The 26610-nt window shown below is 45.9% G+C and overlaps 1 protein-coding gene across 1 annotated transcript in view; it reads right to left on the reverse strand.

The window, feature by feature from the left end:
- The window catches only part of LRRC56 (leucine rich repeat containing 56), a 623145-nt gene that overhangs the window by 150624 nt on the left and 445911 nt on the right, over positions 1-26610 (reverse strand). Inside the window, exon 11 of the mRNA XM_069223062.1 lies at positions 10759-10823. Within this exon, the coding sequence (XP_069079163.1) occupies positions 10759-10823 (65 nt within the window). The remainder of the gene's footprint in view (positions 1-10758; positions 10824-26610) is intronic.

Below are 26610 nucleotides of genomic sequence, written 5' to 3' on the forward strand. Positions count from 1 at the left end.
ATCATCTAAGCGAAAGTCCTTAGTCCTCTCTAGGTAAAAACTCAGGGCCCTCTTAGGGTCCAACCTGTGGAGTCTCTCTTCTTCTTTAGACGGGTGAGGAGGAGGGTAAAACGCAGGTAGAGTGATAGTCTGCCCTATATGAAAAGGGGTGACAACTTTCGGCAGAAAAGCAGCCCTGGTTTTTAGAACCACTTTATCAGGGAAAAACATGGTAAAAGGAGGCCTAACGGAAAGTGCTTGAAGCTCTCCAACCCTCCTGGCTGAAGTGATTGTGATTAAGAAAACAGTCTTCAAAACTAAATATCCCAAAGGACATGAATGCATGGGCTCAAAAGGTGAACCCATCAAGAATGTCAAAACAAGATTTAAGTCCCACTGAGGCATGTGAAAGGGAGTAGGAGGAAACCTATTCACCAAACCCTTAAGGAACCTAATTACAATTGGAGACTTAAATAAGGATGGCTGGTCCGGAAGGCAAAGAAATGCCGACAGAGCTGCCAAGTAACCCTTAACTATAGCTATCGCACAGCCTTTCTTCGCCAAATTAAGAACAAACAAAAGAACATCTGAAAGGTGGGCCTTTAAAGGATCTTTTTGGTTCTCTCCACACCACCGCACAAATTTTGCCCACCTACTGGCATAAACAGATTTAGTGGAGTGTCTTCTGGACGATAGTATAACATCCACTACATCCGGCGGGAGAGAAAATGAACTCAGGTTGCCCTGTTCAATCTCCAGGCATGAAGGTGCAGGCTCTGGAGGTTGGGGTGTAAAACCTGCCCCTGCGATTGAGAGAGGAGGTCTGCCCTGAGCGGGAGACGGAGTGGAGGGCACTGAGAGAGTTGAAGCAGGTCTGCATACCATACCCTTCTCGGCCAGTCCGGAGCCACCAAGATGACTTGGGCCCTGTCCTGACGAATCTTCCTCAGGACCCAAGGAATCAAAGGTATGGGAGGAAACACGTAAAGGAACTGGCCGCTCCAGGACATCTGAAACGCGTCCCCCAACGCCCCTTGCATCGGATACTGGAGGCTGCCGAATAACGGGCAATGCGCGTTCTCCCGAGTGGCAAATAAATCCACCTGAGGAGTTCCCCACATCTCGAAGATGTGAAGGACTAGATCCGGATGGAGACGCCACTCGTGATCTAATCAGAAGTGACGACTGAGACCGTCCGCAAGTACATTCAGCACCCCGGCCAAATGATTTGCTATTAAGCAAATCTGATGGTCCTGAACCCAGGAGCAGAGTCGCAGGGCTTCTCTGCAGAGAAGGTACGACCCCACTCCTCCCTGCTTGTTTATATACCACATTGCGGTAGTGTTGCCCGTCAGGATCTGAACTGACTGACCGCGAAGGGAAGGGAGGAAGGCCTTGAGCGCCAAACGTACCGCCCGCAATTCCAACAGATTGCTATGCAACATCTGTTCCGCTGGAGACCAAAGACCCTTGATCTCCAGGTCCCCCAGATGAGCTCCCCACCCTAGAGTGGAAGCATCCGAAATCACTGTGGCCACTGGAGGAGGCAGTGAAAACGGTTTTCCTTGGGAAAGGTTGCCGTACTCTGCCCACCAAAGAAGATCCGCTACAGCGTCCCTGGAGATCTTTATTGAATCCCTGAGATCGCCTTTGTGCTGGAACCACTGTCTGCGGAGGCACCACTGAAGAGCCCTCATATGCCAGCGAGCATGAGTGACCAACAGAATGCAAGAAGCAAACAGACCTAGCAGGCATAAGACCTTGAAGACTGGAACTGCCGCTCCAACTTGAAACAACGGAATCGGCGCCTGAATGTCCCGAACCCACTGAGGCGGGGGGTAGGCCTGAACTGTTGTTGTGTCCAGTATTGCCCCTATGAACAGAAGCCGTTGAAAGGGCTCCAGGTGAGATTTGGGCACATTTACAGAAAAACCCAGATCGAACAACAACTGGGTTGTCATTCGCAAATGAGACAACACAAGCTCCGGAGACTTGGCTTTGATCAACCAATCGTCCAGGTAGGGAAAAACCGCCACCTCCCTCTTTCTGAGATGTGCTGCAACAACTGCCATCACCTTTGTGAAAACTCGAGGTGCTGAAGTAAGTCCAAATGGAAGGACCGCAAACTGGTAATGTTGCGATCCGACCACAAAACGGAGATACTTCCTGTGCGACTTGATTATCGGAACATGAAAGTACGCGTCCTGCAAGTCGACAGACATCATCCAGTCTCCTTCGTTCAACGCCAATAGTACCTGCGCTAGGGTCAGCATTTAGAATTTTTCCTGCTTGAGGAACAAATTCAAAATCCTCAAGTCTAGGATCGGTCGCAACCGACCGTACACTTTGGGAATCAGGAAATATCTTGAATAACACCCCTGACCCCTTTCCTGCAACGGCACCAACTCTATAGCACCCTTTGCCAACATGGTGACAACCTCCTGTTGTAACAACAGAAGATGGTCTTCTGAACAAAAGGAGGGACGGGGGGGGGGAAGGGAGGAGGGAACTCCTGAAAGGGGAGAACATAGCCCTTTTCCACAATTCCTAGCACCCACAAGTCGGTTGTAATTGACCTCCATTTCTGTAGAAAAAGACTCAATCTTCCCCCTACAGGAGAAGTATGGCTGATAAAATGGGGAAAACTAGGGCTGCTTCTGCTGCTGTCCACCAGAGGAGGATGAAGAAGAAGAAGAGAGCTGCTGGGCTGGACCTCTAGCCCTACCCCTACCTCGCCCTCTAAAGGCACGATAGGGCGGATTGGCAGGTTGCTGGGCGTAAGATTGTGACCTTCTAAAGGCAGAGCCTCGAATAAATCCTCGAAACCTACGAAAAGGTCTATAAGACAATGTAGATGATGCCTGTAATCCCAGGGACTTAGCTGTAGCCCGACAGTCCTTAAACCGTTCAAGGGCAGAGTCTGCCTTGTCCCCAAACAGCTTTTCCCCGTCAAAAGGAAGGTCCATTAAGGTGGATTGTACATCTGACGAGAAACCAGAGGACCTTAACCAGGCATGCCTCCTTGTAGCCACCGATGTTCCCATGGCCCTGGCAATAGAATCCGAGGTATCCAGGCCAGACTGTATAATCTGCTGTGCAGCAGCTTGAGCGTCTGTGAAAAGGGACCCAAAAGATTTCTGCATATCCTGCGGCAGATCCCTTGCCATCTCCTTAGCCGAGTCCATTAAGGCATGGATGTATCTGCCTAGCACACAGGTGGAATTGGTAGCTTTAAGGGCCATGCTGCAAGATGAAAAAATCTTCTTTGAAGACTGCTCCATCCTCTTGGATTCCCTATCCGTCGGAACTCCAGGGAATGTTCCAGGAGCAGTCTTTGCAGAACATGACGCCTGAACTACCAAGCTCTCCGGAGTCGGGTGACGAGACAGAAAAATCAGATCTCCTGGGGCACTTCTATGCCTCCTCGCCACTGCCCTGTTCACAGCAGGAGATGTAACAGGCTTTTTCCACAGGTCCAAAATGGGCTCAGTCAAAGCCTCCTTAAAAGGCAGCAAAGGGTCTGCATTGGAGGAAGATGGATCAAGTACCTCTGTGAGCAGGTTAGTTTTTACTTCTGCTGTGGCCAAAGGCAAATCCAAATACTCAGCTGCCTTCCTTACCACTGCATGGAAGGAAGCAGCCTCCTCAGTAAACTCCCCCGGAGACGCAATGTCCCACTCTGGGGAAGTTTCCAAACCACTAGCAGTGGCAAGACCGTGGAAGTCATCAGAAGGCTTGATCTCACCTTCCTCAAGCCTTCTGTATTCCTCTTCCTCCAGAAGTCTCAACGCCTTCCTTCGAGATCTGAGATGTGTTTCCAGAGCCGGCATCGACAAAGAATCCATCGACGCCGACGATCTCGAACCCCGAACAGGGTCAGGAAGGCTCCTGGATTCAACCGGCGCTGGAGCCGACCCGAAGTCGGCAGATGACCTTCTCGAAGCCGAATGGACAGACGGAGATGGAGCCGGTCTAGATGGAGACAACAACGACGCCGGATGGCGCAGTGAAGGAGTCGGTTGACGTGCTGACGGGTCCACAGCCACAGGCGAAGGACTCCTGCCAGGGGAGACCCTCGGCGCCGAACCAGCAGTCTCTGTAGGGCAGAAGGGCATGAATGGAGCAGCCCTGTATGAAGCCGGCGACCCCAAATTGAATGCCAATGGCCCAGTGGGACCCGTCGGTGCACCAGCAGGGGCCATGGACTGAAAAACAGCGTACATCGCATTCAAAAATGCAGCCGGATCCGTCCCAGGAGTCGGGAAAGCCAGGTACTGCTGAGTTGATGTCTGAGGAACATCAGGATCCCTCGGCGCCGGCGAAAAATGAGGGCTACGTTGAGTGACCTCATAAACTGAAGGCGCCGGTGACAACCCCGGACTATCCGGCTGAGGTGTGACAGTGGGACTCATCTCCCATGTCTTCTGGCGTCTTGATGAACAAGACCTCGACCTCTATCGACTCCTTGATCGGCTCCGCTCCGAACGGCGCCGAGAGTCATGACGGCGCCGAGAGTCATGATGACGCCGCTTCTTATGTTTTTTGGGAGAAGCATGGGAGGAAACCTTCTTGTGTTCCTTCTTCTTTGCCTTGGCTAAGAAGAGCTTCGCCTTGCGTTCCTTCAGAGCTTTCGGATTCATGCTCTGGCACGAAGAACAACCTTCCACATCATGTTCGGAGCTTAAACATCAAATACAGTCCGAATGGGGGTCGGTCACTAACATCCGACCTACGCATTCCCTACATGGCTTGAAACCGGACTTCTTCGGAGGCGACATTGTAACCTTTAAAAATCGTTACAGTTACCAACGGGCCAGGAAGAAAAACCGTTGAAGCACGGAAAATAGGAAAACTGACGTCAGTACGCCGGCGAGGACCTCTTATTGGCACGTTCACGTCAGACGGAGTCACGTGGAGCCGTGCCATTATGACGTCGACGTAGACAGCTAGGAAGAAGACTTTCCGACGGATGCTGGCGCAAGGATCAAATTCATAAGGTGAGGAATCCACAGGTAGTTGTATCCATCAGAAATAGTTTTTAAAAGAGCTTCACCAAAAAAAGGTACAGAGCAGCCTTCTCACCTGTGCGCCCGTCTCACTACCTGGTTAAAGTAAAACTGCTAGAGCGCCAGCCTACAGCAATTCTATGTTTTGAAAGGTAAAAATTGCCTAAGATCCCCGGCCCCTCGGAGCTGTCAAAACAACAATCTGCAAGTTTCGCCCCAGTACTTGTTCAACAGCAACTAAAAATTCCCCTGGTATTAGTTGTAACAAACATTGTGTTGCCCCTGGCCTTTTTCGCAGGGTCATCCCCAGTCTTTTTGCCTCCTTCCTCCTAATTTTTCTGACAAGTTTTTGTTGGCTTTAGGACTCCCTGCACATTTACCACCGCTAAAACAGTGCTAAAGTGCATATGCTCTCTGTGTAAATTGTACTGTTGATTGAATTATCCACGATTGGCATATTTGATTTACTGGTACATCCCTAGTAAAGTGCATTAGAGGTGCCCAGGGCCTGTAAATCAAATGCTACTTGTGGGCCTGCAGCACTGGTTGTGCCACCCACATCAGAAGCCCTGTAAACATGGCTCAGACCTGCCACTGCAGTGTCTGTATGTGCAGTTTTAAACTGCCAATTCGACTTGGTAAGTGTACCCACTTCTCAGGCCTAAACCTTCCCTTTTACTACATATTAGGCACTCCTAAGGTAGACCCTACGTAGTCCCAGGGGCAGGGTGCAGTGAATGTTTAAGGTAGGACACATACTAGTGTGTTTCATATGTCCTAACAGTGAAATATTGCCAAATTCGTTTTTCACTGTGCAAGGCCTATCTCTCTCATAGGTTAATATGGGGGCAGCCTTTAAATATCCTTATAGCGGAGATTACCTTTGAGAGCAGATATAAATATGGAGTTTAGGGTCCATGAACTCACAGTTTAAAAATACATCTTTTAGTGAAGTTGGTTTTTAAATTGTCTGTCTGAAAATGCCACTTTTAGAAAGTAGGTATTTTCTTGCTTAAATCATTCTGTGACTCTGCCTGTTTGTGGATTGTCTGTCTGGGCTGTTTTGCACCTCTCTAGACAGTGACTCAAAAGTGGGTGGGGTGTAGCCTGCATATCCTGATGAGCCATCAATGTAGTCTCTGACCCCCTGGTGTGCGTCTGGGAAGGAAGGATATTGCAAACACTTGAAACTTTGCTTTGAAGTTTGCCAACTTCAAAGGCTGAAAAGGGTATAAGAAGAAGACCCCAAACCCCAGACTTTTAGAATCTTTCTGGAATCAAGAGGAACCTCTGCCCAGGAGAAGAACTGAAGAGCTGAAGGAGGTGTACTGTCCCTTTGCTGTGTTGGTTTGCTGGACTGGCCTGCAGTTGCTGCTTCTGCCTGAAAAGAGTGCAAAGGGTGAACTTTGCTGTGTGTCCTGCTTGAGAAAGCTCTCCAAGGGCTTGGAGTAGAGCTTGCCTCCTGTTGGAAGTCTCAGGGACACCAAAGACTTCAGTTTCCTCGACCTGCAGCACTGGGAACTGTGTGTTTTGTGCTATTCAAGAGGAGAAACCACTGCGCCGCCGCCAATGAAGCCGCTGGCAACACCGTGACCTGCCAACGCCGCATGGAGTCGCATTACCCTGCTTCGAGCTGCGACCCTGGTCTCATCAACGCCATCATCAGACGACTTCACCAAGCCGCTGCTTGCACCGTGACCTGTGGGCCCCGCACTCCGGCATTGCCTGCTCACACTGCAGCCTGGGTCTCCCAGAGACAATGCTCCTGCTGACACTGGCACCGCTGCCTGCAAGGTGGCCTGTGGACACCGCTCGTGAGAAGAACGAAGCACCGTCCTGTCCCGCACCGCAGTTTCCAGTCCACCGACGCTAGCACCATTGACTCCAGTGTCGTCACCAGGCATCCCTGCCTCTACCGTGCCTGTGGACACCACTTGTGAGGGTCATGAAGCACCGTCCCATCCCGCACCCCTGGCTTGGGCCTACCGACGACAGCGCTTCCACAACGACGACGCCGCTGCCTGCACGTGACCTGTGGACACCACACGCTGCACCTCCCCGCTTCACACCGCAGCCCTGGTCTCACCGACGCCGCTGGATGCCGTCACCGAGCTGCTGCCTGCACCATGACCTGTGGGCACCACACGTTGCATCGTCCTGCTTTGCACCGCAGCTCCAACGCCATCCACGCCAGCGCAGTGTAACTTCAAGGGCCCGACGACTCCTCCACTGACTCTGGAATTGACACCGCAACGTCAGCGACGCCGCTCTCCGGAGCTCACCGCGAGGATCACAACACCCTACAAATCCAAGGTACTATTTGCGGGTCTTCCCGACACCATAGCTGGCCCGCGACGCCACGGCTGGCCTGAACTGTTGGTTTATTTGATCACGACGCAGTGATAGCCCCAGTTGGAGCTATTGACTTCAAGGAACGGAACTGTATTTTTGAGTAAATCTTGCAGAATTCATATTTTTATTACTGTATGTTGGATTTTTTATCGTATTTGGTCTTGTTTTAAATAGATTAATATTGGCTATTTTTCTAAAACTGGTGTGGTATCCTTTTGTAGTGTTTTCACTGTGTTACTGTGTGTTATGTGCAAATGCTTTATACATTGCTTCTGAGCCAAGCCTGACTGCTCGTGCCAAGCTACCAAGGGGGTTAGCAGGGGTTATCTGAGATGGTATCTCCCCTGTCCTGACTAGAGTGAGGGTACCTACTTGGACAGGGTGCAAACCGACTGCCAACTAGAGACTCCATTTCTAACACATTGCACCATTGACACAATAAAAAATAAAACCTAATTGCTTAAAACTGTTTTTAAAAGAACTTCATCATAAACAGATGCGGAGCAGCGCTCTCAGCTTTCACCAGTGAGGCCACCTCACTGCTGCCATCGGAAGGGCTGAAAGTAAAAACACTAGAGCGCCAACCTCCTGGTGACTCTATGGTTTGAGAGGTAAAAATTGGCTCTCTATGATCCCCGGCCCCTGGGATAAGTCAAAACAACAATGTGCAAGTTTCCCCCAGTATCCCACCCGGTATTCGTTTTAATAACAGGTAAAGAGATCGCACCACTGATACAATGAAAAATAAAACCTTATTGCCTAAAAGTTTTTTAAAAAGCTTCAGCATAAACGGCTAAAGAGCAGGAGTCCTAGAGAGATGGGAAGGACCAGATTCATGCTTTGACTTATGCTTTTTCTTAGACTTACCTGAAGACTACTACTGCAATGAGGATCTGCTACGTGAAAGGCTTCAGGAACATGACATTCCTGTCGGATTCGACCAGTTGCAGAGTAGAGACTTCTTCTGTTTAGAGACATTTGGCTTCTGGTCCCTGATGGCCTTGAGCTTTATCTGGGCGCAGTAGTCGTGCTCCGACCCAATGCACAACAGGCATACCTCGTTGGGGTTGGTTACACACATTTGTTTGCGACAGTCCCTACAGTACTACAATACTCACCAAGTGCCAGAAGAAGTCCAGAAATGTTTTCTCCAACAATGCTGTAGCTAGGTCGCGCCGTGCAGCTCCACAAGGACTCCACAGTCAGTCCAAGTGACATGGACAAAGCCTCAAAAAATCGCCACCCCTGGACGCTGGCCTCAATATCTTACTTGGCTCCTTCAGCACCCTCAGATGTGGAGCGTGAACAATTAGTATCAAGGTGCAGATTCCTAACTTGGCACATATCTACGTATTAAAGAGGCTACTCCACAGAACGGAAAGATGAGAGGACAGTAAGGAATTCACAATTATATAGAGTATTCACCAGAAACAGCATTACTGAAGGTAAGCATCTTGTTCTTTTGATGGATACTTATAACCTCAGATTCCTCACCTTAAAATAGATACTAAAGCAGTACCCCCCAAAGTGGAGAGACTGTGGAGTGGACCAAATAATCTTGCAGGACCAAGTGAGTGGAATGTCCTTCCTGACAGACGTGACTGTCAAGTGCTTCATGAACATATGCACTGAAAACCACATCACAAACTGGCAGATGACAAGGACAGACACTTAGCTTGCCAACGCAGTGGTAGCAGCCTTAGCCCTGGATGAACGGGCTCTCAGACCTTCTGCTGGCTGGTTCTTGACAAGTTCATTGCAGGCCTTAGTATAGAAGAGTATCCATCTCAATAGGGGGTTCTTCTGCACAGCTTCCCTTTCTTTGTCCAAGGGAAAGCCCACAAAAGGCTGACTCTCCACACAACGTTCATAGGTATGATCAATATAAAAGCTTAAATCCCTTTAGAGTTTCAATCGATGAAGCCACTTCTCCTCTTTCAAGGGGTGAGTTTGGGAAAAAAACAATGGCCTAATGTGGAAAGGAGTAACAACTTTAGGCAACAAGGCCCCCACAAGTCCTTAACAGACATTTCTCAGGAAAAAAGCTAGTGTTGTGCAGATGCACTGAAAGTGCCTGAAGCTCACCAACATGGTGAGCTGAAAAAAACTGCAATGAGTATGATAGTCTTCAAAGTTAAGAAACGCAGCAAGCAGTTACATATTTACTTGAAAGGTGGACACATGAGAAACATTAAGACCAAATTAAGGTCCTACTGTGGCAATTCATACAGAAACATGCCAATCCTTTTATAAATCTCATCAGAATAGGTGATTTAAACAAGGAGGGATGATCCTGAAAATGCAAAGAGGCCAAAATGGACAATAAATCACCTCCGATGGTGCCCATTGCAAAACAGTGGCGGGTCAAAGACAGAACAAACCAGATCAAGTTCATGTGCATGAGGGCACACTTGACACAAAACTTCAAGTCATGTTCCAAACACAAGCACTAGAGATGCACCTTGTGTGGGTCCGTGTTTCACATCTGTTTTCTACAGTTGCGGCATGATGGTTTGAAACGTGTGGTCTTAGGTGGGAACACTGTTACCCAGCACAGTGGATTTTTTTTCTGAGTCGTTAGAAGGCTGGTGAATTGGGAGTGGAGCTTTAGATGCACATCAGAAGGCATAGGCATGGAAAGAAAGGAACCGACCCCAGCATGCAGGGGTGGGTCTTATATTCTGCTCCACTCTTTCACTTTCAAGGTGATACAGAGTTAATGCAGAGCCACACAGCACCATGGGATCCAGTATAGAGTGGAGTATTGTAATGTGAGGAATCTGCAGTTATAAGTATTCATCAGAATGTACATTTTGTGTTAATGACTGATTACGATATCATTTGCGTTACCTACGGCAATATCATATAGGTGGGAAAAAAAAACTACCCATAATGTATTAGCTTACAACCCTTCATTCCCTGCATGAAAACTGCACAAACTAAAATAAACTAAAATTATCCATTTACTCACCAACCAGTCGCAGGTCCAAGCCATAGTGATAAAATAAACATCTCACAGTCATGACCTGGTTATCTACAGATATCATAGGAACTTTGCGTTCCTTACGGGAGCTTTATTTTCTCTAATGGTTTGGTTTATTCATCTTGATTACAATCAAAAGTAACCGTTTGCTGTATGTGAATAATTCTTATTAACATGAGATGTGACCTTGCGTCACACAAAAAGATGCAACAGAGGCAAGCATTTCTCAATGTGCTTACTCAGATATAACTTTATTGTGATGTAAGTATTAGTTAAGGAAGGCATTTGAAAATGTTTGGCATAGTTCTAGGGTAGCGTATTACAACTAGATTGCTCTGTGTAAATGGGTGTCCTGCGGAACTTCGAATAGAAAGGAATATGTAAAAATTAATACAAAGAAACCTGTTTTACTGTAATAGATAAAAGAAAATAACATACCACTAGCTTTTGCTTGCGTGCACGAAGAGCTTTGGTTGGGTTGCCACAAATGACTTTGCTGATACCTACAAAATACAAACAACAAAAAATATAAACTTATAGCCTTTTCCACTGAACCAAATTAATTCCCTTTGGTTTAAGGTGATCAAATTGCAGAGCTTCACAATAGTTGGACAGACAGTTAGATTTGACATTACAAGAGTTACTCCAGGCGATATGCGCTCTCCACAGTGTAGACTGGGGTCTGATGTGACCTAACGTAGGCAAAGATTTTCTCATTTGAATCCAACAGCCCAATTAAAGCATCCCTTCTAAAGACTGATACTCACACCTAAAATAGCAAAAAGAAGCGCTAAAAGACATGGTAGCCAAGCAGCTTTTTCAGATGTGTTCATTTTCTTATTGATAATAAACAACATTAAGGGGGTTATTCTAACTTTGGAGGAGGTGTTAATCCGTCCCAAAAGTGATGGAAAAGTGACGGATTTACCACCAGCCGTATTACGAGTCCATTATATCCTATGGAACTCGTAATACGGCTGGTGGTATATCCGTCACTTTACCGTCACTTTTGGGACGGATTAACACTCCTCCAAAGTTAGAATAACCCCCTAAATGTGTTTGGTAAATGGATTACGTTAATTATAAACTTATTTCATTAAGTACTGTGATTTTATCATCAGGTCCCCGGCATTAATAAAGTACAATTACATTTTTTTATCAAGTATTATATCTACTTGTGGACCTTTCCTATTTTGTTTTACAAAGTGAGTAATCAATAAAATTTAAAATTGGTTGTTGGCTTCCTGGCAACCTCCCGAGAGTATACTAATATAACTGATGATTATGGGGGTCATTCCGACCCCGGCGGTCCTGGGGATGCGGGAGCACCGCCAACAGGCTGGCGGTGCTCCTCAGGACATTCTGACCGCGGCGGTTCAGCCGCGGTCAGAACAGGAAAACCGGCGGTCTCCCGCCGGTTTTCCGCTGTCCTGTAGAATCCTCCATGGCGGCGCAGCTTGCTGCGCCGCCATGGGGATTCTGACACCCCATACCGCCATCCTGTTCCTGGCGGGTCGCCCGCCAGGAACAGGATGGCGGTATGGGGTGTTGTGGGGCCCCTGGGGGCCCCTCCAATGGCATGGGCACTGCAGGGGCCCCCATAAGAGGGCCCCACTTTGTATTTCAGTGTCTGCTTTGCAGACACTGAAATACGCGACGGGTGCCACTGCACCCGTCGCACATACCCACTCCGCCGGCTCCATTCGGAGCCGGCTTCCTCGTGGGGAGGGGTTTCCCGCTGGGCTGGCGGGCGGCCTTCTGGCGGTCGCCCGCCAGCCCAGCGGGAAAGCCAGAATGGCCTCTGCGGTCTTTCGACCGCGGAGCGGCCATATGGCGGCTCCCTCCAGGCGGGCGGCTCCCGCCGCCCGCGGGGGTCAGAATGACCCCCTATGTATCTTTGGCCAATGTTGTATTTGCTTAGAATAAGTTATTGGCTAGGGGTGCATCATTTGACTTTAACTTCCCCAAGTAGCCTTCATGTTTTGTGAGAAGAACCATCCAGATAACTGAATGGGGCAGTGCCTGAAAGAGCACAAAGCACCTTAAGAAGCCTCAACTCAGAATCGTTGTTCACTGTAATAGCATATTCTGTCCACTGGGGAGAGCAGCAAGGTCTACAGAAGTGGTGTATAGATATATTCCTAAAGAGCAGTAAGCACAGAGTTCACCAAATAATCAGTGGCGGCTGCTGTAGGGGCAAAGTGGCAGGATGGGGGAGGGGGGAGGGGGGGAGGCACAAAACAAAAATGCAATAAAAATAGAAATTAAAAAAAAACGTAAACTTACCTGCCGCTTTGCTGCTCCTCTGGCTCCACTCACTGCAGGGACAGGCTCCCAGCCTGCTTTGCAGCCAATCCTAATGTTGCTCTCATGCAGCTGGCAGCATGCGAGCAGCATCAGTATTGGCCTGCGCGCCCTCGATTTGCGTTCCCGGGTGGCCTGGGAGCCTGTGCCTGTTATCTCCACCCGGCAACACAGCTTGAGTTGGAGATAGCTCAGAGTGCATGTCGGTTTCCCCTCATGTACAGTGAGGGGAATGCTCACCACTCCCCCTCCATGGCTGTCATCCCCATGGCCCTGCCCCCTAGAAAAATAAAATGATAACAAGCATTGTTTATTATTGTTTTATTTTTCAAGTTTTGCAGCTGCTTCTGATAGCGGGGTTGGGTTGACTCTCCTCTGCCATGGCGGAGAAGCCTCCTCTGCAAATAATACAATAAACACATTTGTACCAATATATTTTGAGAAGGCAGGGCTGCAGAAAGAGGTATTGCCTGCTGCCAATATTAGAGCCCGCAACCAAGGTGAAAGGTAGGTTACGTAGCTTCATTACAGCTTCAGTTTAAACGAAGTAGAGAAAACTAAAACAGGCTTTTCATTCTTCTGATCTTTATTCTCTGAAAGGGACAGTGATGACCAAACATTCCTTCTCCTCTAGAGAATCTAACTTATATTTATAAACCAGGAACAGAGTATCAAGCCCACTAATATAAAATGCAAAGGAAATATACAAGAAGAACGAAACATGGTAGCAAAAAAGATTCCAAATGGAAGCTTGGTCAACTGGACATCTGCTCTGAAAACTGTGTAAAGATAATAATGTTTTGCAAAGCCACACAGGGACACCCAAGTAGCAGTTGTATGTATATTAAAAATTAAGGGGCATATTTACAAGCCCCTAGCGCCACCGGAGTGTCACTTTTTGTGATGCTCCTATGGAGCTGTGCATGGCACTGTATATACAAGGCAGCGTTAAGCTCCCAATTGGACTTCCAGCAGCAGGCCCTTCCCTAATCCTGACCCATTCCAAGGCCCCAAACAAAGCTGGTCCAGGCTTTCACTCTGGTCAAAGTTATTTCTATGCTAGGGCCAAACCAGTCAGTGCCTGTCTGGATTCAATCACAACACCAGGTACACCCATGACTTATGGAACATAGCCAAAGAAGACTACTGGCCGTACTGGTGGACCTCAGGAACTCACTGACTCAAACGATCCAAGACAACAAGGATGCAGCAAAGTATGTGTTGCATGCAGGCCTAGAAACCAGTGACTGCACAGGCTGTGCTACTGGCAACAAAGTAGTGCTGAGAAGGTACACACAGTTTAGAGATGATGTACAAGTGTCCCTTATGGACATGCCCTGCAATAGATATAGGCTGTTCATAGAGAAGACTGACTCAAGACTTGTGCAATTTAAAGATAGTTGTGCCACAGCTAATCCTTGGGTTTATTATTCCCAGCCAGACAATTGTATTAGCAGTACAGAAAGTTTATGGGCTTTCCCCAAGGCCTGGCTTACCACCAGCACCTATCTTCCCAGCTGGCGAAACAGCAAAAGTATCCCTTTCAGGGTAGAGAAACTGGTGTTGGCCAAAGCTGTTAACACCAGCAGGGACAGTAATCCTCTAACTCTTTCTCAAGTGCTACAGCGACTCCCACGGTGGTTGGGTCTGCCCTTCTATGCCTATCACCAGCCGCTAGGGGGCACTGTATAATATTTCCTCCCTGTCTGGAGATCCATAATGTAAGACCAAAGTGTCTTACAAATTGTTCAAACAGAATATGCCCTACCTTTCTTTCATTTTATCATCAGAGTGATTTTCAGAAGGCCACGTCCCCATCCTAATGCATGAAGTAATTTCCTAGCTGCCCAAAAGTAACACTGGACTTGGAGATTGCCATCTGATGCTATTTGTGCTACTACCTCATCTCAAAGAAGGACAGAGGCCTCAGGGCTATTCTTACCTCAAGAAATTGAATGCTTTTCTGAAGACGTGCAAATTCACAATGCTCACTCTGGCCCAGATCCTCCCTGTTCTGTATACTGCTCAAGGCAGGCTCGCTCAAGTCTGTCACAGACCACCTCCAGTCAAAGCTGGGCTCTTGATCTCCTTCAGCTTTTCCATCAATCATCTGAAGCCCCATCTGAGCCCTATGGAGAAGAATGCCAGCATACATGTTATCCTGGACATGGTATGGCTCACAATCTGTTTACCGCCGCAGCAAGTCCGGTACATTCAGGATATGATCCTGATGTTTCAGACTCAACCCTGAGAATCTTCAAGGATGTTCTGAGGCTTCATGGCCTCCTTACCTCAAGTATCCTCTTTGTCCTATACTCTAGATGGCACATACAGTCTTTGCAATACAACCTAAGATTTCACTGGGACCCCACACCAGGGTTGCGTCAATGACACTGCCCAAATCTCACAAGAGACAGCTCAGAACCTCATGTAATGCCAGGCAAGTGCCACCATGACCTGCGACAGGCCACTCTCCCTTCCCCACTCACACTTCACACAGTTGTGACAGACACATCACTGCTAGGATGGGTTAGGGGAGTTTGTTTGGGAGAGGTGGATATAAGAGGCCTTTGGTCCACAGCAGAAAACCAGCTCAAATGAACCTTTCGGAGCATCGAATGATCCATTTGGTCCAGTAAGCCTTCCTACCAACCATCACCGGAAGGCTGCTAGTGGTGATGACAGTCAACACAACAGACGTATGGTACTAAAACAAGCAGGTCAAGGGAGAGCGTTGGATCCTATGCCGGGAGCCTTTGCATCACTGGAGGTGGATGGACCAGAGCAGTCAAGCTGAGGAGATGCTGGCAGGTGGACCACAAGCAGAGTCTTCGTTCCATATGCATGGGTCTCCTGTACACATTTCTATCAGTGCCTCTCCTGCCTTGAGGAAAGTTAGGACAGACCTGGTCTAAGTCATCTTAATAGCCTTGGACTGGGCAAAGAGAGTGTTGTACTCAGAGCTCCTAAACCTGAGCCCTTGCATTTTGATCCGGCTACCCCTTTGAGGGGACCTCATGTCTCAGCAAAGGAGAGGGTCCTGCACCTGAATTTCTATAGCTAACAGCTCTATGTGTGGAAAGTGGCAAACACTACATTCTTTTGACTTACTGCCTGAAGTGGTAGATCTCATTCTTGCAGCCTGACGTCCGTCCATGAAGTCCATATATGATGAGTGACGGGAAAGGTTTGTGACCTGCTATGGGGGTAGGTCACCTACACCTTTCGCAGGCCATAATCTTTGATTTATTGTTATTTGCATTGTCATTGGCTGAGCAAGGCCTTTCAGCAGGCACAATTAACGGTTACTTGTCTGCACTGTTGGCAGTTTTAAGTTTGCCTAACTAACTTCTCCTTAAATACAAGTTGTGCTGTATTTCTGAAGAGTTCCTCCTCAAACCATTTGTTATTCCTGAGTGGAATCTCAATCTAATCCGGATCTTCATGTGCATACCATTCAAGACTGAGCACAGTTGCTCGCGATGGCTTCTGAAGATCAAGATGTCTTTCTTATCACTTTTGCATGCTACATGAGTTAGCTACAGGCGATTACTTGCAACCTCACTACAACACCTTCTTCCAGACAAAATAATGCTTCGGAGGCAGGTTGCCTTCCTGCCAGAGGGGTATCAACCTTCCATGTTGATTAATCGATCACCTAGCCAACATTTTTCGATCCACTGCACCCCTTCAAAGAGAAGAAACTCCACCTGCTCAACCCTAACAGAGCTTTGAGTTTCTACCTTGACCTTGCCCATCATGTAGATGATCAGCTCTTTGGGGGGTTTTCTGGGACCAAGAAAAGTAAAGCATTGCAAAAGAAGACTCCATTCACATTGACAGTCCTCTGAATTACATTATGTTACACGCTGGCTAAGAAGGAGTTCCCAAAGGCCAGCCTCAATCCAACAGGGTCATGATTGCTGTGATAGCGTTGGCAAGGGTGGTGCAGGTTTTGGACTATCAGGCTGCAATGTGGGGAATTGTCCTCACATTCATGGGGCACTACAGCTTAAACAGCTATGTCCAATTGTAGGGCCATTTTGTCAGCTCACTGTCCACTTCTCAGACTCTCCATTGGAAGGACTGCTGCGGTATCTATTCCAAAGGTGAGAAATCTGAGGTTAGACCTATCCATCAGAAAACCAAGTTACTTAACATAATTAATGATGTTTCTGATGGATACTCCTACAGCTGGCTCCTCGCTGCCCTCCTGTTCGGTATGTAGCCTTTATAAAGCGGTTGTTACCATGCAGATAAGTAATGCATACGTTTTTACAATGCAGGTAATACCATTAGGGTTTTCTGTAGCTTTATAACACAGTACTTTACCATGCAAGTGTAAGTATTTTTTATGTTTTTAAGTGACATATCATTAACTGAGTACATATATTACCCAGTGGCGCTCGCCACTGAGTAGTTATAGTTAGAATCATGGTTCCATAGGAAATGCACTTATTGTGTTCCTAATAACTTTGTCCCTGTTTGACAAATCTCCACAAAACTTTCCAAAAAAAAGTGTTACTTCTGGACTAATTTGCACTAGGAAAGTTTGGGGGTGATCCGTCAAACCGAGGTTGAGAAAAAGGGGGGATCCCAAAACATGTTTTCACCATTTATTATTCCAGTCGAACTTTAGACACCGCTACATCCCAAACCGTTGATCGCATATACACCAAATTTGACAGAAACCTAGATCTTGGACCAGAAAGAGTGCTTCTGTGTTTTGGTGTAAATACATTTGGTAGTTTTGGAGAAATTAAGGATAAAATAATTGTATATTTCAGGTGGAAGAGGAGCCAAAGGACCTCAAAGTGAGCTCTGATGGATTGCCACTGTGTCGACCAGGAAGAGGTGGCAGCCATCTTAGGACTCAAGACTCAGTCCAGAGTCCTTAAAAAAAAAAGGTAAAAAACAGACACAAGGAGGCAGAGTAGGGATACCCAGGCCCTCTAGGCCTGGTGCCGGGGTCCCAGAGGGATCCTGCCTGGGGCCAAAAACGTTTTCCTAAATATTTTGCTACAAATTCACGGAGGAGCCACAGACCCAAAGCGAATACCTAGAGGTCTCATGTTGGGCGTTGTGGTGTAGCCACAGATCCAAGGACCACGTTTTTTATAAAACTTGGCCCGGGGAGTGGGGAGTCCCACTGCCCACAGGGACTAGGGTTTCAGGGTGCTCCTACCCTCTTGAATCTCCCCAAATATATCCCGGAATCCTAACTTTTCCTTCAGGTTGCAGACAGCCAATCACAACTCACTGTTGAGCTCACGTCTCCTTCACAAATCCATCATGGATCCTCTGAGGCATGAAATCGACGTTTTTGAAAATTATTTTCTCAAAAACTACTGAGCGGATTTACATCAAATCACAAAATGAACGCTTTCTGGATCAAGATCTTGCTCAAGAATTTGGTGCAATTCTGTTTAGCCGAACCGTTTTGGCTGTAGCTTTGTTTAATTTGCCTATGGAAAAATGAATGGGGAAAACATGTTTTGGAACCCCCACTTTTTATCGGCCCTCAGTTGATAGATCATCCTGAAACTTTCCATAAAGGAGCTGAAGTGAAAGAATATATATTTTTTAACATTTGGAAGAGTCGTCAAATGGTTCCAAATTTATTAGCAAACAAAAAATGCTTTTCCTATGGAAACGTGGTGCTAAATTTTGTCACTTGAAAAAAAAGGGTAGTAAAGTTTTTGTTTAAAGTTTAGGGATGGGTAGTTTTCAGGAGTGGTGACGGGATTTTTTGGTTCAAGGGTGGGTAGTGTGATGGCATAGTATGGGGTCGGTACTGTATGCGGTTAAAAAAGGAGGGAAAGCACTTCACATTTGAAGCATTTTATTAAGCTACAATGGAAAAGAAGGTATTCTTAAAGGAAGATCAAATTTCTTTTAATCCCTCCTAAAAAATATTGCACAAATAGACCTTGAAAAAAGAAGTTTGTGAAGGGCTTTTTCTGTAAGAAGTAATGACTGTATGATTCTTTATCAAATAAAACTGCAGCCCAGCAAATCTGCCAAATACAAACCAGATGCATAATCTCTTCCATTTTGAAAGCAAGGGACGTCTTTGTGGATAGATGATTTAAACGTCACTGGTTTGAATTCAGTAAAGTAGAACCTTGACGAAGGACCTAAAGCTAGTCAAAGAGAGTAACAATGATCAGACAAATCAGGTTAATCTGCTGCCACTCTGATCTGCACTTCCTAAAAACAGAACAGTGGAGGATTTCATTGAAGCATTGCAGACTCCCATAAGTATCTGTTGTACGTTTCAAATAAGGCACTTGCATCAGATGTATTCATTCTGCATTCAGGTACAATAGAGGATGGAGCACTGCCATATTATTTCTTTGCAGCTAAAATGATGACTGACTCGTCCAGAGGATGACCTGTATGAAGGAAAGGAGAGTCTTGGTCCAGCAGTTTGAATTTCTTCTGTAAGTGGGCTGGAGTCAAGTGAGCTGAGGTCTGTATTAAAAATAGCTCCACTGTTGGGTCCAAACAGACCCAAGACCAGAGAGAGCAGTAGTCTTGAAGAAGAGTGATGATGCAGAGTCTCAAGTATTATGAATATACTGGACTGTGCTATTGGAATTGGATTACCAAGCCTCGTAGCCTTTCTAACCTGTAACTCATTTAAAGTTATGTCATTGATACTCAAGCTGGAGGAAAGTTACTGAAGGCTGCAGAATACTCTTGAAACAATTAGATCAATGACCATGTCTGAGATGTTGTATGGGAACATTGTGGGGTTTTTCAGCAACATGGTGTTCATAAACATCTCCAATTTCTTATCTGGAATAATTTAAGTGATGAGTCTGTTGACCAGAATTTCTAGGACTCCTATTGGGGAATGAAATCTTTTTCCAGGTGTTGGTGTTTTCCTAGGTTGGGACCTTATTAATTAGGTAGCAGGCACAGTATGAGGAAGCAAAAGTGGAACTACAGGCGCTGGTGGTGCCGTGGCTATTGGAGCCACAAGAAAAACAGGAACAGGAGATTCTGGAGCTAGAGATTTCATATGTGGGCATTTTGGAAGCAGAGTCTGAAGACAAAGTCACTGCAGGCATAGACATACGAGTTGGCAAACACATTCTAGAATTATCTGAATCCAGCATATGTGGTATTTATTTCTTCATTCATGTTCCCTCTAAGTCAAATGCTGCTCTGACACTGATGAAGGGTCCAATTTTCCTGCTACCTTCAACTTCGAAAGGTGTCTGAAAAGCAAACTGGCACTCCACTCCACACGCTGGGTGTAGAGGCTGACCTTACCTGCAAAGTTACAGACCTCAAAGTTGATTGGGTATACATGTGTTTTTTCATGTTGAGGCCACTCACTGACTCTCACTCTTGAGGAAACCCTGGATACTTTGGAGTGAGCTGTGGTAGAGAGAGCACCCTTTCTCTGTCCCTTAGATCTGCCTGATGGCAATTCCTGCTGCTGCAGACCACAAAGTCAAATTGTCTATTCGTTGTTTAAATATTAGACAGAAAGGACACACTTCTGGAACATGAGATGATTGATGTTTGGGTCTTTTTTCTCACACAGGAAAACCATTTAACAGGAAAGAAAGAGATTTTGCAGAGGAAAAAATATGTACCCATAAAGTTGGTTTTTAAAACTTTCAAAAGTTTCCAAACAGAAAAAAGTCAAAAATGTGAGCTCAGTGCTCCAGGATCTCTCACTATGAGTCAAAAAAAAGAAACAATCTGTCACTGGAAAGGCATGATGGTAAGCCGATTGGGTGCATTTTTAAAGGAGCAATGACAGTTTTTCAGCTCTCTGCGGCTGCAGTTTGACTACTTTGCCCTCTTTTTTCCTACAATTGTTTGCTCTAACTTTCTTTTTAAAAAGGTCTGTGAAAGAGTTTTCTAGTCACTTTTCAGTAAAAAGTGACACTTTCTATTTTAATTTGTTTAAATGTTTAAAGACAAGTAGTGAAAATTGAACAAGACAGATTGTAATAGGCTGCTATTTAAAAAAAAAGAAAATGTTTAGCATTAAACAAATTAACTTTCCAAAACCAAAGGTTTAATGTATATATTTTGTAAAATTTGCTCCGTGATATCACGGGTAGGTAGGACAATTCAGTGCTTATTACTATAAATGAAGAACAGTTGAAAGAGAAGGGTTCTTCACTATTTATATCTAATGACAGTTCTCCAGTATTGATATATTTTGCTGATTTGCTTGTTTTAATTATTCGGACTGGGAAACCCTGGTACTTTAACATAGCGGTAAACATGAACATTCCCACAGGGACAACGTATATTTTGTAGCACACTCACATCATTGGAAACTGTCAGAACTTCAACCAACGAGGTTAGTGTGCTGAGCACTGCACAACTATCATATGTTGTCAAATATCATAGTACGAGAGTGAAGGTATAATAAGAAATCCAGGTAACATCTGAAAGGGAAGGCAGGAGGACTGCATATGAATGTATGAAAAATGCCAACAATGAAGATCTGCAGTTACAGGCACTAACAGATTTCTTCACCAGCTATTCATTTTTTATAGATTCACAAGCTCATGATATCAACTTGTAACTCTTTCAAACTACAGGTGTTCCTTAGTCGAGTCACTCTCAGTAAAAGTGCATGAGATTAACTGATACATAGACTTAACCTTTTGATTATGATGTAGCAGATTTGTGCATCCACAACTCAAGAATTCCATTTGGGCTGATAAATTACACAATGTATTTGGACGTTTCAGTGCTGCACATTTTTTCAAGGAAGACAGGTACTATGAAAATTGCACTAGGAAATGCAACTTCAAATTTCTTAACATTTATCTTATAATGTTTGAGTAAGCAAAAGTAGTATTCTATTTACCAGGTCAGAGTATCCAGCAGTACCTCAAACCGTTTAGAAAGGTGGAATGCAGACTCCCCTTAATGAAAAAGGTTATACAGAAGTACCTGGTCTACTGATGAATCATCTGTAGCATTCAGGTCCACCCAGTAATGTATGACAAAGTATGCCTCTTCATCAACATAGCTGCCATGCAGTGTATCATATGGCCTCCTGCACAGAGTGTAGCTTTAGAAAACATACCTCATGTGCAATGGCCTAACACCTTTCCTGTGAGTGGACAGTTTGACTTTCCTATGGTGAAGGTAATGCATTTCTACTGTTTGTGCATTGCTTCTTAAACTATGCTCTCTCACTGGGTGACCAGAGTTCATCTGAGATCTCTAAGCTTCTGTTCTTTTCAATGTAGAATTTAATTCACCTCAGAACATCAAGTAAAGATAAGCTCCCTTTGGCTGTGGAAGCTGACTTGGAAAAAAAGAAGCAAGTCAGCAGGTTCAAAGATGGATCACAGATCTACGAGAGCATCAAGTACAAGGCACTTCTATTCTGCATGGGTTGTAGGCTGTTTAGTGACTTGCCACCATGCATGCACCAACTCTCAGTAGAGATGGCCCTGTTTTCCTCCCAATGCAGCTTGCTGGAGAGGGGCACAAATGCTCAAGCTCAGGTTTGTGTAATATTAGGCCCTAACATACACTGCATTCTTTCTAAGGTCCACCTGGGAGGAATGTTTATTCTGTTACCTCATGTCTTAACACCATTCTTGATACTTTAAAATCACTAGGCTTTACACAAGATAGCACGCTTTCCAGTCTCCTGTATATCACTCTTCCAAAACAGGAAGTGACATACTGTTCTGTCTAAACCAACATAACTTCTACCATCCGTGTTATGTCAGCTATTACCCCAATCCATCATAACAACGTAACTTCCTGTATGTCACTTACTGCTCCTTTATCTTACTCACTTTCTATTTCTTCTTATGTAAGGATCTGGGATCATCAAGTACTATGCGTCACAAAACCTTTTTGTAGGCAGGTTCTTTCCACCTAGTTACTGATTTTTCTCTATGTATTCTTTAGAGAGTTCTACCTAGATTCCAGCTCTCTTCATCTGCTCCTGGTGTTCTGCTCCATGTGTATCCAGCCCTCACCTACTTTGGGCTGAGTTTTGTGAGAAATAGGTTACTCTACAATCTCAGCCTTGGATATCCAGTCTGCCTGGAGGTTTTTTTAATGTCTCTTGGCTTTTTCCACCAAATAATGACCCTTCTAGAAGACACCTTCAATATAATATTCCTAAGTTTTAAGCACACAGTGGCTATAGGAAGAAGTTGTCTTAGACAAAAGTGGAAACTGTGACCGCTGGATCCAGGTACTGACAAAATGGTCTGATGAAGTGCACATTTAGGATGTCTTGACTGTGACGTCATCTCTCTTGATGTTGAACCCTTTCTTGATGTGAAAGCTTTCTTGATGTTGAACCCTTGGATCTCTCATATTTTACTGGCTGTTGGAAAGTCAGCAAGAAAGAGGTTTCACAGGATAAATACTTCCAATCAGAACAGTGTATAGGTTTAGGAAAGAGAGAGCTGACTCAGTACTGTGTTCAGCTCCCAGAGCTGAGGGCCTTGCAAACAGCCTTTGTGAATTCCTTAATGGCGCTTTGCGAAAAAGTGATAAGTCTTGTGAATAAACCTTACTAAGATATAGCAGCTAGGGAAACCCTGATAGAGTTGTGCTTAAGTTATTCCATGGCCAGTTGCACGACAAAATAAATAAACTGCTATGGCTGCAAAGTTAGAGAGTGAAAACCCTGTTGTGACCATCAAACACAGAAGCATTTTATTTTGAATCATTGGTCTTCGATGTGGAACATGCATGAACAAGCCCCAACATCTATTTGGATTCCTATGGGCATCTAGGTGCCAAACCACTACATTCGGAGGAGCCGGGTTGTGGAACAGAGCGACTTTGGGTCATGGTGGAAGACCTAGCCTTGGTGCTTTGAGGATGAAAAGTAAAGACAAAGACCTTGTACCAATTTACTGAAAACACTTTCCATCTGGTCGCTCTTGGCAGTGTTTGCAGGCAAAGAATTAGCAGCACTCATCACACTGGATAGCAAACAGATCCAGCAGCGGCTTACCCCAATTTAGGATGATCATCTGAAGTTAGTTGGTAAGCAGTTTCCATTTGTGGCAATCGGACGATGAGTGGCTGCCTGACTGCTCAGTCCTAGGAGGTGTTCCATGAACAATGCCACATAGTTGTTGAAAGCCCAGCCCCCAAGAGTCCCTCCTTAATTAATGATGCACTGTCTGTTCTGTTGTTTGTTCTCACTAACACTGAACGATATTGGTACAAAGCTTGGAGGCCAAAGCAGATTACCATTAGTTTCAAAACATTTAGGTGCAATTTCCTTTCACCCTCCGTCCACAGACTTTTGAAGTACAACTCTTTCAGAGAGGCGCTCAATTGCTCCATGATTAAACACGTTGTCAACAGAGTGCAGTTAAAAGGTAGGACTTCTGCCAGGTTCCCGAGGCATAGAATATCATAAAAGGACTATAGTTTGAAATTATGTGTGATCACAACCAAATGGTCTCATTATCCCAGAACATATTGCTATTGCTGCTCTAAGGCCTGCTGAATTGAGCACATCTAAGGACTGCAAATCAGAACCGGGGGGATACACAAGGACAGGAGTCCCAGAAGAGACTTGTAGCTTGGAAACCATATTGTGGGGGCTTCAAAAAGTCTTTAGACGTCACCAAAATTGTTGCCAACCAGTCTTGTGAAATTAAATTTCTTCCTTGATTTGTGTACAGAACCAATTCCAGGAATATTAATTCCTTGGATGGCACCAAATATAAATTGTTTTCTTTGAGAGTGAGGCCTACTCATCGGAAACACGCTTGATAGATGTTTGTGCTATTATGCCCTTGATGTTAATTTTTTGCTTTTAGGTTTCCTCGGAAGAGACATGGGTCCCTTGCTCACTGTGCCACTGGAACTAAGTTAAACCTGACTAAAGAGCCCCAATCAGAGCAAAACTGGTATTGGGTTGCTTGTGTTCTGGTTCAGAGAGGACCTGGCTTGTCTGTTCTGGGTAGACTGCTCCTACTGATGTAGGACTAAGACTAGTCTGCATGCAGCTGGGACTAATGTGTGGTGGCATGGTTGACAAAAGGACGTTGGGTTGGAATGCTACCCCTAGAGATTGCCAATGGTTAGACAACTTGTATGCAATCCCTCTATCACCTTTTGTATGTTTGACTGGCAACAATAACCTGAGATATTGCTGACTGAATTGCTATGTAAATACGCATCTTGAAGGTCTAAATGTCAGGTTGCGCTAACTATGTGAGAAGGATCCAACTAAAACAATCTTTTTACTGTCTCTCACCACCCCTACTAGTGACCAAATATACAGAACTATGACAGCCAGTGGTAGAGGCAGGGAAGGGGGGATGGGATAAGAGAGAAAAAAGACACACCATTCCATCACTGCTGTCTCCAGTTCCTGACTGGTCAAGGAGACTTGCAGAATGTAGTAAAAGCCTAAGCACCCAGTTTTTTATAAGTTGAGATGTGCTGAGTAATTACTGCAAACTCAAGCTTCGTCTCTGTGCACACTTTGTGGTGAAGGATAAGTTATATTTTCTACTTTAGTTCAGTTGAATTTATACATGACATTCATATTTATATATGCGATAATCCACATCGACAGACCTCCTTGTTACTACGCTGGTTAAACTAGTAAACAACCCCATTCCAAATAGTTCAATGATGAAGAGAATCTTTCAAAGTGTGTTTTCATCAGAAAGTCAACCTCAGGATACTTTTCTGTAACCCAAATGCCCATTTAAGCAATCTTTTGAAGGACAACAAGTCCTTGCAAGGAAATTCGGAATTCAACATTATAGCCTAACAAAGAATGCTGTGAACTATGATGAAAGTTATACCTGATAATCCAAGATGGCTGTGGTGTCTCTGAGACACGCAATGGTTGGTGGCCTAAAGGGAATCAGAGTTCATTACCAGCACGCTACCGTGCAGCCTGTGCTCCCAGGATTGGCCTCCAGCTTCCTTTTCTTCAACCATACCAAGATAGAGTAGGACCCCTGGTTACGCTGGCTTCAGGGTGCTAATTTTATGGCCCCATTCTCGGCACAGGACTGGTCCTAGCAGGTAACGGGCATTTTCCCTGGACGACAGAAGTGTTGGGGTGGATTTTTGTGCTGGGGCCACCACCTTGATTAACACCAGCAGTAGGCCTCTACTTTATCTTCAGTTTCCACAGGTGCTGCTGAAGCTGTGCAGTGAGTGTTGGTGTTGGCAGGCAGAAGAGCCTTGTCCTGGAAGATGGGTTGGACCAGGCAGTATCAAAAGCCCTGCATGCAACAATGGCAGCGATGTGCAGGGCCCTGGCACATTCCTGGCTATGGCTGCTTACACATGACTTGGCTTGTAGGTGGGGTGGGGCCAGTGACAGTGACTGTAACAATGGTGCACTCACACAATGATTGTTGCCAAGCCAACTGCGCTTTAAGACCAATTGCAAATACAAATTGTTTTAAAGCAGCTACAATCAATTTGTCACTGTCAGCTGGCTGCACCAGGCGCGCTGCACCTCCCTCCTGTGGCGAAGTCATCAAGTAGTCCTGGCCTTGGCTTTTTGCCCTGGGCTTGGCAGGGCTTGGGCTGCTGCTGTGGGCTCACATTTCTGGTAACACTGACTGGCAAGTAGGCTGTGACTTGTGAGGCCAGAGGATTAGCACCTCCAAAATATGTATATGGCTGAGCAAGACTCAGGGGGTCATTATGATCCCCGGCGGTTTAGACCGCCATGCCGGCGGCGGGTGCAAAGACCGCCAACGGCATGGCGGTCTGAGCCGCCATATTATGGACACAGTGAGGGCCGCCTATGGCGACCCTCCTCCACTGCTAGGCTGTCGCCATCAGGCAGCCTGGCGGTGGAGGGAATCATTTTCCGACAGCAGCGCTGCCCCTCGGATAAAGATCCCTTCTGCCACCAGCCTTTCCCTGGCGGGTGCTCTGGGGGCCCCTGCACTGCCCACCCACTTGGCATGGGAGTGCAGGGGCCCCTGTGCAGTGCCCCATTGGGCAGCAGTGATCTGTGCGACTGGGGCA

This window comes from Pleurodeles waltl, chromosome 3_1 (assembly GCF_031143425.1).
Source record: "Pleurodeles waltl isolate 20211129_DDA chromosome 3_1, aPleWal1.hap1.20221129, whole genome shotgun sequence".
NCBI lineage: Eukaryota > Metazoa > Chordata > Amphibia > Caudata > Salamandridae > Pleurodeles > Pleurodeles waltl.